At 35.8% G+C, this 25,163-nt stretch overlaps 1 protein-coding gene across 2 annotated transcripts; it reads right to left on the minus strand.

Annotated features, from left to right (window-relative positions):
* Positions 1-144: 144 nt before the first annotated feature.
* LOC144969097 (protein phosphatase PTC7 homolog) lies at positions 145-24,218 on the minus strand. Of its 2 annotated transcripts, none has more exons than XM_078908148.1 (8): positions 23,855-24,218; positions 21,464-21,643; positions 20,502-20,700; positions 18,074-18,197; positions 8,811-8,943; positions 3,509-5,752; positions 2,212-3,459; positions 145-1,671 (listed from the first exon to the last, which is right to left on the minus strand). In XM_078908148.1, the coding sequence occupies exons 1-6, from the start codon at positions 24,081-24,083 to the stop codon at positions 5,685-5,687; spliced, it is 933 nt and encodes a 310-aa protein (XP_078764274.1). In that variant the 5' UTR covers positions 24,084-24,218; the 3' UTR covers positions 145-1,671; positions 2,212-3,459; positions 3,509-5,684. The 2 variants fall into 2 exon arrangements, with proteins under 2 accessions (XP_078764274.1, XP_078764272.1); XM_078908146.1 differs by having other exon boundaries at positions 3,509-5,833; positions 8,014-8,943; positions 23,855-24,213.
* Positions 24,219-25,163: the final 945 nt, after the last annotated feature.

Genomic DNA, 25,163 nt, shown 5'->3' on the forward strand with positions numbered 1-25,163 from the left:
AATTTTCTGAAGTTTTCCAAGATCTTTATGAAGTCTCGGAGGGAGAGACTCGTACATTGTCAAATTCAGATTCCAATGGCTGAAACATGAAATTAAACAAATGGAATGTTGTCTTCATAAAAGAAGAAATGTAAACATTTCAAATTTTGACACAGCAAAATTTATTTTAAAATATTACAATATATTTACAGGAATCTATAATACAGCAATCTTACATCACATGATGCCCCTTGGTAACATGTCAACGAAATGCCCTACTCTTTCAAAAAGAACAAAACAAAAGCTGATTACTTTACACAGCTTTCAATTCACGTCACCACTTGGGGGGGGGGGGGAGTAAAAGATAATTCTAAACAAACGACAGTTATTTTATTTGTACAATTCAGTGCCTTTATCATTGTTTGGCCATCAATACCAGAGAAGAAAAAAAATGGTGACTTACTCTAAATGTGAAAAAGACTCCAGCAGTAATACATACATATTCTCTGCCTCACACATGCACCAGCAAAGAGTTCCCTTCTTAACACTATGACAGCTTCCAGTTTACAATGAGCAGAATCTCTTCCCCCTTCCCCTCCCTTACAAAAAAAAAAAAAAGTTTAAAATCATTGTATTTCAATGTTTTATTATATATACCATGAGTACAATTTAAAGCACGTCATTTTCATAAAGTTGATCATTATGACAATACTCTTTTTTCTCATCCCTTAAGCTACGATTCAATGGAATCAGGCCTGCCTTGCCCCTATTCATAACACTCTTGATGCTACAATTGGTGTCTGGATTATTTCACCTTTTCTTGAAATGTCTTGAGACAAATACAACCTTATGCCTCAATCTGGTATCATGTATATTCAATTTTAAGTGGTGCTATATTGGGGTAAAATTAAAAAATAAAAAACAATATAAAACAAACAGCAAAACCAAATAAATAAATTTCAATAATAAAGAATATAGATTTATCCCACATTAGGTATTATTGACTTCAGATTGAAATTTCAATATCTTGTTAACCCCCATATATAATTATTTTGAGAATTGGGGCACTCATTTTTTCTCCAAATTGATAGATTTAAATTATATGAATATATCACTATTTAACTGGCAATTATGTGATCAAAAAATGATTGAGAATCATATGAAAAGAGGAAGTCTGTTGAGAGGATTTGAAAGGTATAAAAAAAAAAAAAGTGGGATATGGATTTATTTACACAATGTACGAGTCTCAAAATATTAAAATTTGTTACAACGTTGATGGCAATGATTCTTACAATGTGAAATAAAATTGAAATCTTTCTCATTCTATTACCCACCTCCCCCTAACTCGACACGTCAGAGAAAGTTTAACCCAATTGTACACAAACAGAATACATTTTAAAATGTTGTCTAAAAATCGTCAACATAAAATTCCAAGGCGGTAAAAAATTCTTGGGTTATAGACTTTTCAAAGTCTTCATCGATTGATATATTTGAAGTAACAGTTTTTTAGTCTAAATTATAAAAAAAGTTTTATCAGTGTAAAACCTGTCAGAAACCCAAATATGTATGATTAGTATGATCCTAGCTGAGTAAGTCTCTGGCCGATAATGAAATAATAATAATTCTTAAAAATCAAAAGCATCTACACAGATCCCGTATCAATAATGTGAATGGTGTAAAGTGACCCACACCCTCAATCTGAATGGTGTAAAGTGACCCACACCCTCAATGTGAATGGTGTAAAGTGACCCACACCCTCAATGTGAATGGTGTAAAGTGACCCACACCCTCAATGTGAATGGTGTAAAGTGACCCACACCCTCAATGTGAATGGTGTAAAGTGACCCACACCCTCAATGTGAATGGTGTAAAGTGACCCACACCCTCAATGTGAATGGTGTAAAGTGACCCACACCCTCAATGTGAATGGTGTAAAGTGACCCACACCCTCAATGTGAATGGTGTAAAGTGACCCACACCCTCAATGTGAATGGTGTAAAGTGACCCACACCCTCAATGTGAATGGTGTAAAGTGACCCACACCCTCAATGTGAATGGTGTTAAAGTGACCCACACCCTCAATGTGAATGTGTAAAGTGACCCACACCCTCAATGTGAATGGTGTAAAGTGACCCACACCCTCAATGTGAATGGTGTAAAGTGACCACACCCTCAATGTGAATGTGTAAAGTGACCCAACCCTCAATGTGAATGGTGTAAAGTGACCCACACCCTCAATCTGGTGTCATTTCCAGGAAAACCATACGTGTGAAATTGAAATTATTGTCAAAATGAAAAGATTTTTTTATTTTTTTTAGCACCTTATAAAACTACAATCGTTCATCTACATTAAGGCAATGTATTTATATACAAATATGCAAGCCGGCATGTGGGATAACAAAAAAACGGAATACTTATTGACCGTTAACATTGGTCAGTCATCAAGTTTGTGGCAAAGGCTTCTGTATTTCAACTCGTTTCATATCTAGGAGGCTGTGACAAAAGGTCATTTTTGTGGCGTTCGCCACAAATACTTCAATAAAAAGTTATACAAATACTTCAATAAAAAGTTATTTGGAAAAAACTAAGGAAAAAAAATTGTTTTCATTAGTTACTGGCAATCTAGCAATTTAGCTCCAATAGAAAAAAAGAGATAGTTTCAAAGGTCCAAAAAAGTGTGGAGACAGAGTATCAACTTTGTCCACACTTTTTGACACTTCAAAAAGCTATAACTACTATCATTTTGAAGCTATTGTTAGTTTTTACTTATATTTCATTATTAAACCAAGAAAAACTGATAAAAAAAAAGAACTTTTTCAATAGTTTTTCAAAACAGCAAAGTTTGGATTTATTTTTATGACAAACGTCACTAAAAAACCTTACAACACACCTCACAAGACTTAAAATCCTAATTATAGCATTCAGTCCGACCTGGCATATGTACCATATTGAGGCGGTGGGTTAATCATGAATAAAATGTCAAGGATTAAAAACGAAACTTATGTATTTAGATGAGGGCTAATTTAGTGTCAACTTTAATTTTAGACCTAAGAAACGGAAAAGTAGGAATACGATACACAACGCACAGGAGAGTCAATGATAACTTGCGACAGATTGATTTTTTTAAAATCATCTCTAAAAGAAATAAATGACTAATCAACCAACATCTGACTGTCTCCTTTCCTACATGACTACGACTAGTCTAGTCCCATTACTATTTAATCAGGAAAACATGAGCTACTTGTCTTTATTAATCTAGCAAACAAAACAAAAAAGAAACAAACAAACAAAAAAAACAACAACAACATAGAAGCACCAAACTATTTATCATATATAATGGGGAATTGGTGCAAACCTCTGAATACATAACCATGGTCAAATCAATTAACAATTGGGAATGTCGAGACAAATATCATCATATTAATTGTGCCTAATACAGGTAACACTGAATAATAACAATGCCCGGAAATACACAAGATACTAATAGAGCGTATCATTATTTAACAATGCCCGGAAATACACAAGATACTAATAGAGCACATCATTATTTATAAATAAAATAAGACTACCTGGTTGATAAGAACATGTGAACTAGCAGTGACTGATTGTATTTTCACAGGAATAATTATTATCCAATGTGGACTGCATCATTTCAATTTTCATGAAGATAAATATAATTCTTAAACATAATAATAGACATGAGCAATACCACAGCAAGTCCGAACTTGAGAGCTCAATGGATGCACTTTTACTTCTTTTTCTAACTTTAGTGAATTTGTTCAACATTTCTTCTACTTTTTTTTCCAAATAGTATGAAGCTTAACAAGTAAGAAACCAAATAAAGGTTGCCAAGTAAAATAAAATCTTATTTCCAACAAAAGAGTAAATAATAATAAATTGTATCAAATGCAAGTATTGCTCTATCAAAATATCACCCAAAAGCTGTTTTATATTGATTTTTGGACTGTCATTGGGCAAAAATAATGAAAGTAGCGTGAATACTAACTCAAATTGTTGAGGCTTGTCGTTTTTATTATTACCAGAAAATAACTAAATTTGAAAATATTTATTATCTTCCTTTACAGTCACAATTTTTCTCGCTTTGTTTGATACTAGTAGAAAAAAAAAAAACCCCAAAAAAAAAAAAAAAACCCCAAAAAACCAAAACAAATCAGCTAAATGATTTTACTCTATTTTTAAAAGCTAAATATATATCATTAACTACAATCAGTTCTCTCTAAAAATGGTGACTCGCTGTGGTCTTTGGCTGACACCTTTTGGAAAATCAGGAGTCATTTAAAATAAGATATATGATGTTAAAGACATTTTGTTATTGTATGAAAAGTCGTAACATCAACCAAACATCTTGCCTACAATCTAACGTCCTCGAGTGACTTTCTCATTACAACAGATACACATCAATACTGAGACATACAATTCTTGAATACTACCTTACAATGACAATGCGTACATCAATTCAATATCAATATCATGGATCACATATGAATGAAAGGTATGGACTACTTACATTATGTATCCTTACACTATGTACACATGCATTCTACTGCATTAGAAAAAACTTGCATTCTTACAAGTGCCAAAATATAATATCAATACATATCATCCTCATGACTCACTCATTTACTATTTATAAAAATTTTAGTATTTAACAAATACTATTAATAGTTGCTGCAAGAACAATAATTTCTCCAATTATATATTATTTATCAGAATATGACCCCAGACCTAAATGTTTTAACCAAGAGAACAATAACAATAATGCACCTCTGTTTGCTTGCAGCTCTCTTGGTGAAAAATGAGGTTATGGGGTTATATTCTGATAAAAAACGGGATAAACTTTTGATCAACAAGGAAATGATCAACTTTAAACCCGCCAGTTAAGGATTAAATCATTTATTTATCTACTTGACACTGTCAAGGATTGGGCGCATTTAAAAAAAATAGAAACACCTTGCCTCCTTCTCTCCCAGCATTTCAAGACATTGCAGAATTTAGAACTGGGTATAGGAAATAGACTATGCTAATTTTATATTCCAAAAATAAATTCCAAATCCCAAGTCTTTTGAGGTGCTGGGGTCTTTTCCTCTCTATTTTAGTTACAACCCTTTTGCATAAGCTTATTTGTTTGTCAAAATTTCCATATTGCCAAATTTTGGACATATTCAAATCTAAGAATTATACTGGTTGGCAAGAATGGTACAGCATTTAAATAGAATTAGCGTAAAACTGTTGCAGTTGTATGGAAGGATTGGCAGACATGACTTTAATGAGGTTGTTGATTCTACCACCTCAATGCTTCAAGAATTTGTCAAAAAGATAATTGGACTACAAGTATCTACTATCGGGTGTTATAAATTGAGTTGTTCTCTGTAGACCTTTATTTGAATAGGGTTACAAAATAAATCAATTTCAATATTTTCAAAATGTAAAATCATGTGACAAGTTTCAAACTCAAACTTAATGATCAGTTAAATTAATGTGTTTCAATATGCGCTGATCAACATAAATCACATTCCATACATTGCAATAAATGTCATTTAACACTTTAAAAACCCAACTTTCTGTATTGTTTGTGCTGATGGCAATTATTTGAATAAATTACTAGCAACAATATTTTAAAAGGGTATTATCTTCCACTCCCTATTTGTCAATCTACAATTTAACATTTACTCCTACCACCTGCTTCAAAGAAAGACATCTGATTGATTGGTTATTCTTGCCAAGATACATGTGATGTCATCGGGTTTGCCACCTGAAATAAATTCAATACATATATGTAGAGTAACCATAGCTCTTAAAACATGAACATTTATATAGTCCACAGTCCATCATGCTCAATCAAGGAATTTACCCAATGGAAACCGTACGGTGCTCTTATTGGCTAACCAACCAGCGGCCTCGATGAGAAAAATATCCGCCATTTTGATGTTGGCTGGGAATCGCGTTACTATAGTAAACAAGCGCTGATCGGCCGTTCATGAAAACAAGTTGCTGCTCGCTCGTTTAACTCAAAATTATTCAAAACGATCTCTCTAAAATGATATAAATGTGACTTCTTAAGGTTTTCTTCATGGTCAAAACCACACAACATTCTATTAATGATTACGTCCGAGGCAAAAAGGAATATTGACAGGTCGACTGAGAGTTGAACTCGTGAGACGACAAACATCAATGCGAAGTGTAGCGAGAGTCAAGCTATTGTTTGTCTTGTCCTATTCTATATAGAGAAAAGGATAAATAGTATAGCCTCGTGTGTGAGTGGATGCGTGTCATAGTCTTGTTTTTAAATTGTTTCTGTTGTTTATGTGTGTAGTCATCCCGCACACAAGAAAGGGGAATTGGGGTGGTATTTGGCATACATATTGTATAGTATCTAGTTCTAAATAGATAACTGATTAGAATTATATTATGATATATAAACACAATGCCAAATACAATTCCGAAGTTTCCTTATTTCAAATGAAGTAAAGCTCCAAAACCTAATGGTAGTGATTGTAGTACTGAGTGTTAGTGAGGTGATGTGGTGTTGGTGGTGGTTGTAGTTGTAGTAGTAATAGTGATGATGATGTGGTGGTGGTGATGATTGTAGTTGTAGTAGTAGTGGTAGTGATGATGATTTGGTGGTGGTTGTAGTAGTAGTGGTAATGGTAATGATATGGTGGTGGTGGTGGTGGTTGTAGTAGTAGTAGTAGTGGTCGTGATGATGATGTGGTGGTGGTGTTTGTAGTAGTAGTGGTAATGATGCGGCTATGTGGTCTAGTAGTATGACACTCGCTTCCGGATCGGAAGGTCCTGGGTTCGAGCCTCGCGCTCGGCGCATAGTTGAGTCCTTGGAAAAGGCTCTTTACTCACATTCTCTCACCGTACTCAGGTGTAAAATGAGTACCTGGCCGTTAACAGAGTTGTCTTTGTCCGAAAAATTGTAATATCGCCTAACAGGCGTCATGTCCCGTCCTACATGTTAAATGTTGACCAGGGACCCCTTGTAAAGCGCTTTGAGCACATTTAGTAGATATTGCACTATATAAAGCTCAATTAAAAAAAAAAAATATTTCAATGATGATGATATGGTGGTGGTGGTTGCAGTAGTAGTAGTGGTAGTGATGATAATGTGGTGGTGGTTGTAGTTGTAGTAGTAGTGATAGTGATGATGATGTGGTGGTGGTTGTAGTAGTAGTGGTAGTGATGATGATGTGGTTGTAGTGGTTGTAGTAGTAGTTGTAATGGTGATGATATGGTGGTAGTGGTGGTTGCAGTAGTAGTGGTAGTGATGACGATGTGGTTGTGGTGGTTGTAGTAGTAGTGGTAATGGTAATGATATGGTGGTAGTGGTGGTTGTAGTAGTAGTGGTAATGGTAATGATATGGTGGTGGTTGTAGTAGTAGTGGTCGTGATGACGATGTGGTTGTGGTGGTTGTAGTAGTAGTGGTAGTGATGCTATTGTGGTGGTGGTTGTAGTAGTTGAGATAGTGATGTGGTGGTGGTTGTAGTAGTAGTGGTGGTGGTGGTTGTGGTAGTAGTGGTAATGATGATGATATGGTGGTGGTGGTTGCAGTAGTAGTGGTAGTGATGACGATGTGGTTGTGGTGATTGTAGTAGTGGCAGTGATGATGATGTGCTGGTGGTGGTGTAGTAGTAGTGGTAGTGATAATGATGTGGGGCTGGTGGTTGTAGTAGTAGTGTTAGTGATGATATTGTGGTGGTGGTTGTAGTAGTAGATGATGTGGTGGTTGGAAAACACATTACAGGTTATTATAATACATGATTACACACATTCTCTAACTTCATTTTTTGACAGCTTCGTTGTGCCATAAATATACGCAACAGTTCTGAAACATTTTATTGTGGATTTTGATATTGTTTGTTGTTTTTCTTGTGTCGTTATGTTGACATAGATACCGAATGAATGGTAATTACTACATTCTCAGCCAACAACAAAATGGCGCTGAATGCTTTCATTGGTGGACACTTTTTAGGCTTCGTACGTATTCTCATTCGTTTAATTCTATGTGCTCAATACATATCTTCATGTCTCACTTATTCCCAGTAGCAGGCCATATGGCACCAACTTTTCATTTTATACAGTATAAGACACCCTGTCCTTTTTGCAATAGCACTACGATATTTAATGCTTCTAAAGCCAGACATAAATTTACACTGAAATCGAGTAGGACTAAGAAGTCCCATACAATTATGTGATTATAGAGCTAAAAAGGGGTTCACCAAATGGTTATATGACAGAGAAAGATTTGGAAATGATATCCGAATAGCTCTCACAATAAAATGCATCTGACTGCTTACCTTTCGGCAGAGGAATCTACATGGGGTCTAAGCATTCAGCAAAAGTAAGCCTTGCATGGATAGTGAAGTTATGGATAAATATAAGAGGAGAGAAAATACAGCATGGGTATTCCTCATGCAGACTTACCAACATAAACTGTGTCACTTCATAATCTTATATTTTACTTCAAAATAGAGCATGATAATCAAGCTAATAATTTCGAGGATTCACTATTTTGTCAGGACTTATTTTTTGTTACACAAATGCAGAATTTTTTGTTACACAAATGCAGGATTCCTCATCTCATGACCCAGTCAAATTAGAACAAAACTTACCATTTTCAATGACTATTGTTCTCCCTTTTTCACTTTTTTATCAAAATTTTGCAGATTCTGGTAAATTTTCTCATCATTTGTTAGACAAAATTTCATCTCAAAATACACAATTTCATACTGTTTGGTAAGTCTGTATAATGAGAAGCAGCTGTCAGTAACCCTCTTAGAATAGCAATGGAACAGACAAAACTTACCCGTAACATCCAAGCCAACATCACAGGCAGACATTGCAAAGGGAGACATGTAGTCTGGGTCAAGAGAGAGTTGGTAAGCATTTTCTGCTAGGTTGCTGGCTGCACTTTGAATCCTTTCTGCCTCTTTTTCATTCTGGAATCCAAACCAAATTTTATGAATAGATTAATGAATTCGCATATGATTAACAATAACAATAATAATAATAATAATAATAATAATAATAAAACATTTTTTAAAATAATAATAATATTAATGATAACAATAATAATAGTAATAATGTTTAGGGTCCACAATATAATTCAAACCGATGCTGTGGCTTTGCATTTGCTTCCTTTAAATCTTTGGTTGTTCTCCTGTGATGAGATACAGCTTATATGGACAGTTTACTGTGAACAAGGCAATGTCACAATTAATAAGCATGTTGCACTGTATGTCATGTTAGCGTGACATTTGGTGAGACATGCCATTGTTTTACATCTTTCTATCCTTTTGGACACTATATCTAACAACAATATCTCCCTCACTGCCTCTATGAACCAATGGCAAAAGCTATATCTAACAACAATATCTCCCTCACTGCCTCTATGAACCAATGGCAAAAGCTATATCTAACAACAATATCTCCCTCACTGCCTCTATGAACCAATGGCAAAAGCTCTATCTAACAACAATATCTCCCTCACTGCCTCTATGATCCAATGGCAAAAGCTATATCTAACAACAATATCTCCCTCACTGCCTCTATGAACCAATGGCAAAAGCTCTATCTAACAACAATATCTCCCTCACTGCCTCTATGAACCAATGGCAAAAGCTATATCTAACAACAATATCTCCCTCACTGCCTCTATGAACCAATGGCAAAAGCTATATCTAACAACAATATCTCCCTCACTGCCTCTATGAACCAATGGCAAAAGCTATATAATAATAATAATAATAATAATAATAATCTTTATTGTCCAAATTAAAGGCAATTCATGTGAGGTAAACAATGCTCAGTTTGGTTCATGGTATGAACATCAACACATTTACAAATACAGACACAGCCATACACGAACATACACGCTTGCACATTGTTTCTACACATGTATACAAAAGAAATGAGCGTACATACAAACACATATACATACATACATACATACATACATGCAGACATACATACAAACCAGCATATCATCGTATATGCATGCCTACATTCATACATACATACATACATACATACATACATACATACATACATACATACATACATACATACATACATATATACATACACACAGACACACACACAGACAGATAGAACGATACGATATATTTTCTGGGACAGCAGATAACCATATTATAAATATAGTGTCTTATATTAAGAAGAAGATGGCAATAATTGTGATGATGATGATGATGATGATGATGATGATGATGATGATGATGATGATGACTACGATAATGATGATGATGATGATGATGATGATGATGATGATGATGATGATAACGACGGCGGCAATGTCGATGATGATGATTCACGACACTGCTTCTCGTTATTTTCATTGGTTGTCTCATTTTTCCACAGAAGATTTGTTAATTAATTTTATGGCGGTTGGAATGAAGGTTGTCTTATGTCGATTTGTCCGACATTTTGCTTCTAGATACCGTCTTCCGGAGCGCAGAAGTTGGAATTTTTCGTTCAGCGGATGCCTCTTTTCGTTGATAATGTTAAAAGATTTCTTCTCAACTGCATTAATATAAGTTGTGTCAAGGCTTCTAAGGTCTGTGTTAATTATTTTTGAAGCCTCTCTGAGGGTTCTATGTAGTTTGGATTTTTCTTTTGTTCCACAGCTTCCATACCACGTTGTGATGCCAAACGAAACGATACTCAATATTAATGACTTGTAGATTTGTATCATGGTCTTTCTGTTCACATTGAAAGACCTTAATTTTCTGAGTATATACAAGCGCTGGTTACATTTTTTGATGACATTGTTGGTGTGCGATTCAAATCTTAGACTGTTATCTATAATTACACCAAGGTATTTAAACGTTTCAACAGTTTCAACCGCCTGATTGTTAATTTTTGTTATTTGTCTTGCTCTTTTTCCTATTTTTCTGTGATCAAACAGTTGTTCCTTTGTTTTTGTTACATTGAGCTCTAGACAGTTATCGGCACACCATTTGCTGAATTTACTAACTTGCTCAGTGTATTTAAATTCGGAGACGGAATCATTGAGCAGGCCGAGTATTGCGGTGTCATCAGCATACTTGATGAGTTGGCAGTTATCAAAGCTAGCCACACAATCGTTTGTATAGAGGATGTAAAGTAGAGGTGAGCTTACACACCCTTGTGGGCATCCGTTTGAAAGAGTTTTTACTGATGATATATTTGAGCCTACTCTGACATGTTGGGGGCGATCGATGAGAAAGTTGTTATACCAGTTGATGAGGTAATGGGGAAGGTTTAGAGCATGCAGTTTACTGATTAATATGTTGGTTTTCATGGCATTAAAGGCAGACGAAAAATCGATGTATAGGATTCGGCAGTAGTTGGCGGGTGAAACATCCAAGTGATTTGATATTGAATGCATCACTGTGAGGAGTGCGTCTTCCACACTAAGATTTTGTTGGTAGGCAAACTGATATGGATCAAGTATGTGTTGGTCATATATAAATTGCAACAGCTCTCTTTTCAGAATTTTTCCAGACATTTCATAATAATTGATGTTAAAGCAACAGGTCTATAATCATTCAGCTGAGTTGGTGGATTCTTTTTGGGTACTGGAATTATAGTCGATGTTTTCCATATAATTGGGATTTTCTGTTCATCTATTGAACGTTGGAAAATAGGCAAGAAAGGGACAGCTAGTTGGTTGTTACAGTTTGAAATGAGTTCCCCACTAAGTCCATCTGGACCTGGTGCTTTTTTCTTTTTACATAATTTAAGAACATTGATGACCGCCTCTTCTTCGATTTCTGGCGGAGGAGACGTATTTTTTGTTATGATATTAATTTTTGAAAGTACGTTGTCAATGGTGTCGAATCGACAGTAAAACTTATTTAATTCCTCGATATTCATATGTGTGTCATTGTTAAAATCGGTCTTTTTGTTGTTAACGCCACCCATTTCTTTAATCATCCTCCACGCCTGCGATGCATTTGAATTTTTAAGGTTTGTTTCCATTTTATCTTTATATTTACGTTTTTCTTCATAAATTACCCTCTTTAATTGTTTTTCTGCCTCGTGCTGCTTGTTTTTGTCCCCACTCATATGAGCGATTTTCTTCATATTTATAAATAACTTAACTCGTTTGTTGACCCAAGGTTTGTTGTTGTTAAATATTTTAATCCTTTTAGTGTCCACACACAAATCACAACAGAAATGAATATAAGACGTGACAACATCAACCCATTCGTCCAGTGACATGTTATCAGACATGAGTTCATCCCATATTGTGCAGTCAAAACAACCTTGGAGTTTGTTTATATTTTCTGTTGACCAAAGACGAGTTTCTTTCACAATCGCTTTATGTTGTCTTAATTTAGTTTTGTAGGTTGGAATCAACAACACACTATTGTGATCTGAATTTCCTATTTTTACTTTTTGAACGCTTCTGTATGAATTTTTAATATTTGTATAGCACAGATCCAGGGTTTTATCTCGTCTGGTAGGAACAGAGACGTGTTGATAAAAAGAATTTATAGGAGGGCAGTGATTGAAATCACCAAGAATTATTACGGGGGCATCAGGATGTTTTCTTAAAAAATTAAATGATTCCTCCTCAATTACCCGTAAAGCTGTGTTAGCATTCGCATCTAACAACAATATCTCCCTCACTGCCTCTATGAACCAATGGCAAAAGCTATATCTAACAACAATATCTCCCTAACTGCCTCTATGAACCAATGGCAAAAGCTATATCTAACAACAATATCTCCCTCACTGCCTCTATGAACCAATGGCAAAAGCTATATCTAACAACAATATCTCCCTCACTGCCTCTATGAACCAATGGCAAAAGCTATATCTAACAACAATATCTCCCTCACTGCCTCTATGAACCAATGGCAAAAGCTCTATCTAACAACAATATCTCCATCACTGCCTCTATGAACCAATGGCAAAAGCTATATCTAACAACAACATCTCCCTCACTGACTCTATGAACCAATGGCAAAAGCTATATCTAACAACAATATCTCCCTCACTGCCTCTATGAACCAATGGCAAAAGCTCTATCTAACAATATTATCTCCCTCACTGCCTCTATGAACCAATGGCAAAAGCTATATCTAACAACAATATCTCCCTCACTGCCTCTATGAACCAATGGCAAAAGCTATATCTAACAACAACATCTCCCTCACTGCCTCTATGAACCAATGGAAAAAGCTATATCTAACAACAATATCTCCCTCACTGCCTCTATGAACCAATGGCAAAAGCTATATCTAACCATTATATCTCCCTCACTGCCTCTATGAACCAATGGCAAAAGCTATATCTAACAACAATATCTCCCTCACTGCCTCTATGAACCAATGGCAAAAGCTCTATCTAACAACAACATCTCCCTCACTGCCTCTATGAACCAATGGCAAAAGCTATATCTAACAACAATATCTCCCTCACTGCCTCTATGAACCAATGGCAAAAGCTATATCTAACAACAATATCTCCCTCATTGCCTCTATGAACCAATGGCAAAAGCTATATCTAACAACATCTCCCTCATTGCCTCTATGAACCAATGGCAAAAGCTATATCTAACAACAACATCTCCCTCACTGCCTCTATGAACCAATGGCAAAAGCTCTATCTAACAACAATATCTCCCTCACTGCCTCTATGAACCAATGGCAAAAGCTATATCTAACAACAATATCTCCCTCACTGCCTCTATGAACCAATGGCAAAAGCTATATCTAACAACAACATCTCCCTCATTGCCTCTATGAACCAATGGCAAAAGCTATATCTAACAACAATATCTCCCTCACTGCCTCTATGAACCAATGGCAAAAGCTATATCTAACAACAATATCTCCCTCACTGCCTCTATGAACCAATGGCAAAAGCTCTATCTAACAACAATATCTCCCTCACTGCCTCTATGAACCAATGGCAAAAGCTATATCTAACAACAATATCTCCCTCACTGCCTCTATGAACCAATGGCAAAAGCTATATCTAACAACAATATCTCCCTCACTGCCTCTATGAACCAATGGCAAAAGCTCTATCTAACAACAACATCTCCCTCACTGCCTCTATGAACCAATGGCAAAAGCTATATCTAACAACAATATCTCCCTCACTGCCTCTATGAACCAATGGCAAAAGCTATTATCTAACAACAATATCTCCCTCACTGCCTCTATGAACCAATGGCAAAAGCTATATCTAACAACAATATCTCCCTCACTGCCTCTATGAACCAATGGCAAAAGCTTATCTAACAACAATATCTCCCTCACTGCCTCTATGAACCAATGGCAAAAGCTATATCTAACAACAATATCTCCTCACTGCCTCTATGAACCAATGGCAAAAGCTATATCTAACAACAATATCTCCCTCACTGCCTCTATGAACCAATGGCAAAAGCTATATCTAACAACAATATCTCCCTCACTGCCTCTATGAACCAATGGCAAAAGCTATATCTAACAACAATATCTCCCTCACTGCCTCTATGAACCAATGGCAAAAGCTATATCTAACAACAATATCTCCCTCACTGCCTCTATGAACCAATGGCAAAAGCTATATCTAACAACAATATCTCCCTCACTGCCTCTATGAACCAATGGCAAAAGCTATATCTAACAACAATATCTCCCTCACTGCCTCTATGAACCAATGGCAAAAGCTATATCTAACAACAATATCTCCCTCACTGCCTCTATGAACCAATGGCAAAAGCATTATCTAACAACAACATCTCCCTCATTGCCTCTATGAACCAATGGCAAAAGCTTATCTAACAACAATTCTCCCTCACTGCCTCTATGAACCAATGGCAAAAGCTATATCTAACAACAATATCTCCCTCACTGCCTCTATGAACCAATGGCAAAAGCTATATCTAACAACAATATCTCCCTCACTGCCTCTATGAACCAATGGCAAAAGCTATATCTAACAACAATATCTCCCTCACTGCCTCTATGAACCAATGGCAAAAGCTTATCTAACAACAATATCTCCCTCACTGCCTCTATGAACCAATGGCAAAAGCTATATCTAACAACAATATCTCCCTCACTGCCTCTATGAACCAATGGCAAAAGCTATATCTAACAACAATATCTCCCTCACTGCCTCTATGAACCAATGGCAAAAGCTATATCTAACAACAATATCTCCCTCACTGCCTCTATGAACCAATGGCAAAAGCTATATCTAACAACAATATCTCCCTCACTGCCTCTATGAACCAATGGCAAAAGCTATATCTAACAACAATATCTCCCTCACTGCCTCTATGAACCAATGGCAAAAGCTAATCTAACAACAATATCTCCCTCACTGCCTCTATGAACCAATGGCAAAAGCTATATCTAACAACAATATCTCCCTCACTGCCTCTATGAACCAATGGCAAAAGCTTATCTAACAACAATATCTCCCTCACTGCCTCTATGAACCAATGGCAAAAGCTATATCTAACAACAATATCTCCCTCACTGCCTCTATGAACCAATGGCAAAAGCTATATCTAACAACAATATCTCCCTCACTGCCTCTATGAACCAATGGCAAAAGCTATATCTAACAACAATATCTCCTCACTGCCTCTATGAACCAATGGCAAAAGCTATATCTAACAACAATATCTCCCTCACTGCCTCTATGAACCAATGGCAAAAGCTTATCTAACAACAATATCTCCCTCACTGCCTCTATGAACCAATGGCAAAAGCTATATCTAACAACAATACTCTCCTCACTGCCTCTATGAACCAATGGCAAAAGCCTATATCTAACAACAATATCTCCCTCACTGCCTCTATGAACCAATGGCAAAAGCTCTATCTAACAACAATATCTCCCTCACTGCCTCTATGAACCAATGGCAAAAGCTATATCTAACAACAATTATCTCCTCAATCTTTGCCTCTATGAACCAATGGCAAAAGCTCTATCTAACAACAATATCTCCCTCACTGCCTCTATGAACCAATGGCAAAAGCTATATCTAACAACAATATCTCCCTCACTGCCTCTATGAACCAATGGCAAAAGCTATATCTAACAACAATATCTCCCTCACTGCCTCTATGAACCAATGGCAAAAGCTATATCTAACAACAATATCTCCCTCACTGCCTCTATGAACCAATGGCAAAAGCTATATCTAACAACAATATCTCCCTCACTGCCTCTATGAACCAATGGCAAAAGCTATATCTAACAACAATATCTCCCTCATAACAACAATATCTCCCTCACTGCCTCTATGAACCAATGGCAAAAGCTATATCTAACAACAATATCTCCCTCACTGCCTCTATGAACCAATGGCAAAAGCTATATCTAACAACAATATCTCCCTCACTGCCTCTATGAACCAATGGCAAAAGCTATATCTAACAACAATATCTCCCTCACTGCCTCTATGAACCAATGGCAAAAGCTATATCTAACAACAATATCTCCCTCACTGCCTCTATGAACCAATGGCAAAAGCTATATCTAACAACAATATCTCCCTCACTGCCTCTATGAACCAATGGCAAAAGCTATATCTTTTCATTGGCGCTGAAATGACTTAAATGTGTCACAGACGATGTAAAATTCTTAAAAACAAAAGAAAACAATCGTTCTTAATATGTTATAATTGAAGTACGCAAGGACATATCACTCTGTATCAGGACTGAAAATTACTTAAAAGTGATATTCTAAAAGATTCATGATTTTGTCTTTGTTTTTGTCTTTGAGATTTTATTCTATAATTCTTCATAACAATACTATAAACTAATATGTCTGTAATTTCTAGGTTTGTTTCTATTGCCCTTGAAAAGTAATGGCTACATGGGCAAAATTCCAGTCTTCTAGAATGTTATTTAGCGATAGAAATTTGTTAAATAAGATAGGAAGGGGATGGTTATTCATTTTGGAATTTCCCAGAGTAACCAAGGATAAAGATCACCTTGACCAATGCTTTTTGCTTCACCAAGTGTTACTAAATTTCAATAACTTTATTATCCGAAACAGAATCATCATTATTATAATTTCATCTTCGTTATTATCAACAAATGGGGTTTTAGTGTGGTCCTAGGATACAAAAACAAGACTACTATTGCTGTTGTCCTATTATTATTATTATTGTTATTCGCATTTTTAGTGTAAGTATTGGTGATATTATCACTGTTGTATATTTTGTGGTCATTAATGGTATCATTATATTTTTTAGTTTAATTAACCATTCTTTTTTTCACTTTCATGTATGTTGCCTTCAAATTTTATGATTTATTCACGAAAGCCTAAGAGTAAAGAAAATTGAAACTTGCTTAGCCCTATAGACTCTGAAGAGCTACTTTGGCATATCTATTCCAGACCTGCCGTTCATACCGATTAATCGGTATCATACCGATTTGCAAGACCTTTTTTTCGTATTTACCGATTTCCCGATTTACTTGCCGATCGTACCGATTTCCCGATCTGCATGCCGATCGTACCGATTTCACCAAGTGACCAAGGGCCCGCAGCCCTCCACCCCTCTCTTTTACGTTTACTTTGTGCTTTACGTTGCACGTTAAAATTTTCAAGTCTCGTGAACTTTGACCCCTCCCGCGATACCTCGATAGATACATGACGTAGCGAGCCTCTTTGTGATGCCCACAATCTATGATCTATAGAAAACACACACGGCGCGTTATTTAGTTTTCATTTCCTTTGTGAAGCGACAGCGAGCTGTACTGGTAAACCACTGCGGTCCCTGGCTTCTGACTCGTTACCAAGTGCCACCATCTTTAAATAAGTTAGTAGTCTGATTGCCAGATTGGCGTTGTGCGTGCCATTTTGGGTGTTGGGGAAAAATAAGGGGGGTGGGGGGATAATTGGATAATTGTACGTCTCATACTGATTTTTTTCCCCAGATACTGATTTTTTTACAATGTCATACTGATTTCCTTTTTCGTGAAGTGGCAGGTCTGCTATTCTATAGCAAATCAGTAAATTGTGACTTGTGAATATTAGATACATAGAAAATTTGTGACAAAACATTTCCTTATATATTGACCAGCTTGATCGTTTTCTTATACTTACATGTAAAGATGACAATTGCCTAAGAATCATATCTTCACTCATGTTGTCAAATAGTCCATCCGTGGCTAGCATTAAAATGTCTCCATCTTTTACATCCAAAGAAGAAACTTCTGCCATCTCAGGACTGCCAAATGAAAGGTGATCAAATAAGGTTGGTATCAAATAAGGTTGGTATCAAATAAGGTTGGTCAATTATACCAGACATGAGAATAGGTTATTGACCAGCTAATATGTCAAAATGATTTAAAAAAAAAAAACAATTTGTAAAATTATAATTATAACATGTGTCTTGTAATGTAACTGTGAGGCATTGGAATTGTATCACACATGCCACAGTGTGTCACATATAGCACTTGTCCAATAGAATAGAAATTCAGGATGGTGCTCATCATTCGAGAATAAAATTCCCATCCAGTGAAAAAGTTGACAAAAACATTTTTAAAAAGATAGAGAGGACAAAGAACAAATCATGTAAATCAAAGTCATCATTTAAAGCAGAATTGAGACAAGCCATATGTAGGAAGTAACAGGTCTTCTATCAATGGTGATAAAATGGAAACAAGACAACAATAATAATAATAATAATAATAATAATAATAATAATAATAATAATAATAATAATAATAATAGTCATAACAATAATAATAAAAATGATAAAAATAATGATAACAATAATAATTAAACACCTTGCAAACATCAATGATTAATGAATATTATTAAGTCTAAAAATCATAGTTTTTATAAAGTAATATTCGTTATGAAAGGGGGGGGGGGCACACCAATTAATGTTTTATTTTATCATGTGACTATGTTTGTATGTGTGTGCATGTATGTGTGCTTTCTCAAAATAGATGAGGGTGGTGCTGTCCACACTAGCCCATGTAAATGTGTACAACGGAGAGCCAGAACGAGTTCGATTTTGAAAAAATATGTAAATCTTGAAAACCATAATGAGCTCTAATTTTGATAAGGGCAAAAAGACCATAATAGCAATATTATAATTGATATTTAAATTAATGAATAAACTTACTCTTCATAGACGATATAAATAGTACCGACTTTCAGAATCAATGCATTAATCAGATCTGACTCAATGGGACAATATTGTATTGAACTCCCAACATGGAATGCCAGGACATATAATAAATCAAAACGTTAAAGTCCACCAAAAGAATTGATGACAGAAATAACTGTTGAAACTATAGAAACTGAACACTGTGTAAGATCTACAGCAGAAAGCGTACAATGAATGAAAAGGCATAAGAATACGGTTATTATCATTATTACTAACATTATATAGAAAAGGTTAAAGGCATCATTGTAGGAGTCTTGAATCAAGCTCTTCAACATAATTATCACGAAATAATGAACCCAAAAGACCAGAAATGATAAGCATTCAATCATCTGCTTCACATGTAAATTTAAATTAAATTCAACATCTCTGAATGTCAGTTTTGAAGCAATTCACTAAATCAAAAAATAAAAATAAGTGTTTCCGTACACATTTGAATTTTGCCTTTACTATTTATTATTTGTCAATTTTCAAAGCCATACATCCAGAAACGAAATATAAGTCAAATGTTTCTCTTCATAGTTTAATTCAAATTCAAAACAGTAGATGTCTGCTTTCCACTGCAACAGCTTCGATCTCAAAATAGAAAAACAAACAAACAGTAAACTCCCAACAGTCCTCATTCCACCCGTACCCAAATCTTCCAATGAAAATACAAGGCTGAAGGGCCACTACTCAATCAATATCACACATCAAAATCATACAAAAGGAGTCCAAAGTGGTCATTCGGACTCAGAGTCTAAATAGTTTCCATGGCTATTCGGACTCAAACTTCAATGTGGGTGGGGGAATGTGAGACAGTATGGCAATGAGCAGAGGGTGGAGCTAATAAAGAAATAGAAGAAGAGTTCAGAAGAAATTGTTTTGCCCATAGACTGACACAACACATAACCCCTGCTTCAGACAATAGAAGGATTGTTGCCTGTCTAGCCTGTCTAACACTATCAGAAAATGTACTTTTTTTTTTAATGTCCTCATATTGATTGGACCTTGTGTTATGTTATTAAAAGGCTTTTCCTATAGACCACATTTACTTTGACTGATGTTTATTACTTTTGAAGAGTTTTAACTCTCTTCTTATTAATTTCTGAATGGACTTCCGATCGATCTCATCAAGTAAAGTGGGTTTATACTACCTGTTGATAGTTACTATAATTGTAATAAGAAAAACTATACTGCCATGGTAGACTATTCAGACCGAGTCCAAACAATCTGTTGACTGCACACACATATTGGAATTTGAGTCCGACGAATAGCCACAGAAGACTATTCAGAATGAGTCAAAATAGCCGCAGCCAAAGGAGTAAAACTTTAGTTGCCTCCCTTATCAAAAAGTGGTTTTTAACAATAACATACCTGTCACTCAGCCATTGTGCCCCTTGTCTGTCAGGAGCCACTGCCAGCTGATAAGGTGTGTTGAAGTAATGCTGTTGCTCTGTTGATCTGTGGACAATCTCACCATCTCGAATAACAAGAAAGCCACTATCACCCAGATTAGCTGCATAGATTTTGCGTTCTTCTCGATGCAAGGATACAACACAAGCTGTACTGCTGCCTGTGATGAAATATGGAGAAAAAAAAATATATATATATAATGTTCACTTAGAAGATGACTATGCTTTCGACAATTTTAGGCCAAGTCAGGATGAGTTTTAAGAGAAAAAGAGGTTATGGGATGGAAAAAAGATTACACAATTACAGTTCTCACCCAAGGGTCTGGTTAATTCTCAATATGTCTAGGGTGATAATTTTGAATTTCATTCATGGTTTTAATCTTGTTATCTAGCGCCATAAATAAGGCTTATCATTCTCGGAACCAATCCAAGATACTTGCTTGAAGATGAAGCTAGCTGTGCAGCGATTTCCGTGAAACTTTAAGAACAGCATAATTCAATTTTCTTCAATACGAAAAAAATTACAGGATTACATCTTAAAAGTTGTGTACGATTAAGTGCGATACAGAGTAAAGATAAAAACATATGGAAAACCACCCGTTCATGACTGAGATATGACCCACAGACTTACTGAATACCGAGTATCTTATCATTGTATAGGAATATTGACCAAACGTACTTCTATGAAATATTTATTTTTAAACTGTATAAATTGCAGAAGACAGAAATAAGGCTGTAAATTGTAAATACACATTGTATAGGAATATTGACCAAACGTACTTCTATGAAATATTTATTTTTAAACTGTATAAATTGCAGAAGACAGAATTGTAAATACAATGGTAATAAAAAAAAAATTTTATTAAAAAAATCCGAGATTTTTTGGACTTTCAATGATGAAATAATCAACCGTGAGATTAGTACCTATCAATGGTTCTTTCTGTTCAAAAATCTCATTGTAGCTGGCAGCAATGATGTCAGCCGGGGCTTGTGGAGTGAATCTAACATCATGAACAAGACGTTCACAAGCCTGCATCAGCTTGCAGGGAAAGGTGGAAGGATCCACTCCATATTGCCTCCACCCACCTACTCCATCTGCTACTCCTGTAAAGTAAAAAAATAAGAGAAAAATAATAACCACTGAAAAACAAGGTTTCAGAAAGTTAAAAGTTGCATTCTGACTTTGACACTCACCAATTACAATAATAAATAAAAATAATTTTCAATTCAGCAAAGTCAAACTTGTTAATCAAAAGTCATTATGTCACCTCATACTTTTCACATTTTATCTGGAATAATGCATCCTTTTTCATAATTTCATAAGAATTTCCATTCATGAAATGAATGTGTGTGATGGAACAGCTTCTTTCTTCTTTTTTTTTACCAAACGCAATGGTGGAAAATAACACTTTACCGTCTCTAACTCAGATGCCGGTTGAAACATACTTCTGTATGGAAGCGTCAATTGCCAAGGAGCGAGTCCTTGGTAGTTGACGGTTCATCAACTGCCAAGGAGTCAAATTGGAACTCTTCAGATGTATGCGGCGATATCAGTCGACCCTTGATTTGCGCGCATACAAATCTCAAATCCCGTCACTTTCTTCTAATCATTCATTCCTTGTCAATCGTTGTGGAAAGGACTGAGTCTACACTCGGTGACATTTGTTTAAAATTTTTATTAGTCTTTTCATGAATTCCAAGACGAGTTAAAATCATATCAAAACAAAAATTACTGTTGTTTTTGGATTTAGCGGGGAAAAAACAGAAGGATGAAGTGACAAATCCCTGCCAAGTCCTAGATCTTTAAAAAAAGTAGGATTTCCTTTGTTTTAAAGGAAATCATACTGAGCACAGAAACAATTCATGTAAAACATGTTTGCAACAAGATCAATCCTTGGCATTTAATCGTAAATAGCTAGTAGACCATTGATCAACTGGAAAGGTCTGTGACAAAAAGAAGAAATAAGAGAGAGAGAGAGAGAGAGAGAGAGAGAGAGAGAGAGAGGGGGGGGGGGGGCTTAGTAAATGAAACAGAGAAGGAGATAGAGAAGAAAAATTGAGAGTACCACTAATATAATCATTAACAATTATTAATGCATCACTATCACACCGTTAAGTGTTGACGATTTACCAACTGGCACGGCCTGAGGCAAAAAAAGAAAGAGAGTGAAAAGAGAAAATGAAGGAGAGAAAAAAGAAAATGAAAGAGAGAGAGAGAGAGAGAAAATCTGAGAAATAAAGAAAATGAGTATAAGTATGACAGAGAGAAAATGGGAGTAAATATTAATTGACGTCACTCCGTGGCAGTTGATAGTAGATAGTTGACGATTTACCAGCTGGCACAGTCGTGGGTTAAACTAAAAGTTAAAAGAAGGAATGAGTGAGAGAGAACGAAGAAAATGGAAGAAAGAAAGAAAAGAGAAAACAAGAGCATTAATATTAATAACAATGAGTGTGTGTGTGTGTGTGTTTGTGTGTGTGTGTGTGTGAGAGAGAGAGAGAGAGAGAGAGAGAGAGAGAGAGAGAGAGAGAGAGAGAGAAAGGAGAAAATTATAGACACACAGAGAGAGAAAAAAGATGGCACAGAGAGAAAAGAGAAAATGACAAAGAGAGAGAGAGAGAGAGAGAGAGAGAGAGAGAGAGAGAGAGAGAGAGAGAGAGAGAGGAGAAAATTACAGAGACACACACAGAGAGAAAAAAATGGCACAGAGAGAGAAAAGTGAAAATGACAAAGAGAGAGAGAGAGAAAGAGAGAGAGAGAGAGAGAGAGAGAGAGAGAGAGAGAGAGAGAGAGAGAGGGAGAGAGAAAAGAGAGAAAATGACAATGGAAAAAGAAGAGAAAATGATAAGAGAGAGAAGAGAAAATGAGAGTATTAATTAATATTAATAACATCACTCCGTGGTAATACATCACTTCGTGATACTAATGTTATTCCGTGGCAGTTAAAAGTACAATTAATGATGCGTAGTTGATGAACTGACACGACACGGTCCTTGGCAATTGACGATTTGACAATTGTCAAGGTCCTTGGCAATTAATATTAACGCTATCTATATTTTTATATTGCGCGGAAACTCGTCTTAATTTTACGTTAGAAAAAAAAATTCGACAACATAATTGCATATTTAAGGCGGTGAATAAGGCTAAAAACATGAGGCAACCTGATGTAAACAAGTTACGGCTTATGTCAGCTTCACTAATAATAATAGAACACTCGTGTGACCTACTTTTATGAAGGTGATCTTGAAACAGAACAAACCGAAAGTGGATTACTTGGGTGATTTAAATTTTATTAGTAACTAACTTATACTTACCTATGACATCGGCTACTTTATTCCTCGTTATAAAATAGGCGTCGTCACCAAAAGACCACTTACTAAAGTTGTTTGATTTAGTGAAAGACTTGGAAAATCCCGATGAACCTGTAACCAAGTGAAGTGGTTCTTTCGGTTTGTCGAAAGGATTTTTCACTTGAAACTCACTATGGATTCCTGAGGCGATGGCACGCACTGCAATCCGTCCGTATACGACAACCGATTGCATGACAATTTGGATTTACAATGGAATATAAAGTGAAATGTGGACCAAAAATGGAGCCAGCAATAAGATGTTGGCCTGACACGAGCACACTACCACAACAATCTTACTCCATCTTTGTCTCCTCTATGACGTCACTATGACCTTTGGAATGACGGAGGTTACAAAAGTCCGTGGAAACCCGTTTTAAGATTACACACAACAAACACATGTAAACAAGTGATGATGAAATCTGTTGGATCGAGAGACGAAATTTCATTTATGCTTGTTATTTCTGTACCATTGTGATAACAACAGAATATAAAAAATGGAATCAAATGAATTACAAACTAAGCAGTTAGTCTAGAGTCTAAACAAAAACTTTGACTAAGTCCTTTATTTAAGGAGGTCGTGGTCTCAGTCATGAGATGTTCCTATGTTGTTTTTCTTTTGGGCTACCCCGATTTGTACAATAGGCACGATTAGGGTCTGACCACCGCTTTGTTGTTTGTTTCCCGTTGTGTGTAATTTGCACGTTTTCGTGTGTGTTGTATGTGTGTGTGTGTGTGTGTGTGTGTGTGTGTTCAGCTGGCGAGATGACCGAAATTACCAGTTTGACCGCAGATGTCCAAATCGACTTTTTGCTGACAATTTAGGGTATATTCTTGTACTTTTTTTTCGGGATTTCAAACAATTTTTTTACAAATCACTTCTTTTCCAAAAAATAAATATCTTCAATTTTATTTTACAAGTTTTCGGCTACTACTACTACTACTACTACTACTACTACTACTACTACTACTACTACTACTACTACTACTACTACTACTACTGCTGCTGCTACTACTACTACTACTACTACTACTACTACTACTACTACTACTACTACTACTACTGCTGCTGCTGCTGCTACTACTACTACTACTACTACTGCTACTACTACTACTACTACTACTACTACTACTGCTACTACTACTACTACTACTACTACTACTACTACTACTACTACTACTACTACTACTACTACTACTACTACTGCTACTACTACTACTACTACTACTACTACTACTACTTTTTCTTCCATTTCTACTTCTTTTATTATTACAA

This window comes from Berghia stephanieae, chromosome 3 (genome assembly GCF_034508935.2).
Source record: "Berghia stephanieae isolate SIO BIC M18660-M18661 chromosome 3, UCSD_Bste_1.3, whole genome shotgun sequence".
Taxonomy (NCBI): Eukaryota; Metazoa; Mollusca; class Gastropoda; order Nudibranchia; family Aeolidiidae; genus Berghia; species Berghia stephanieae.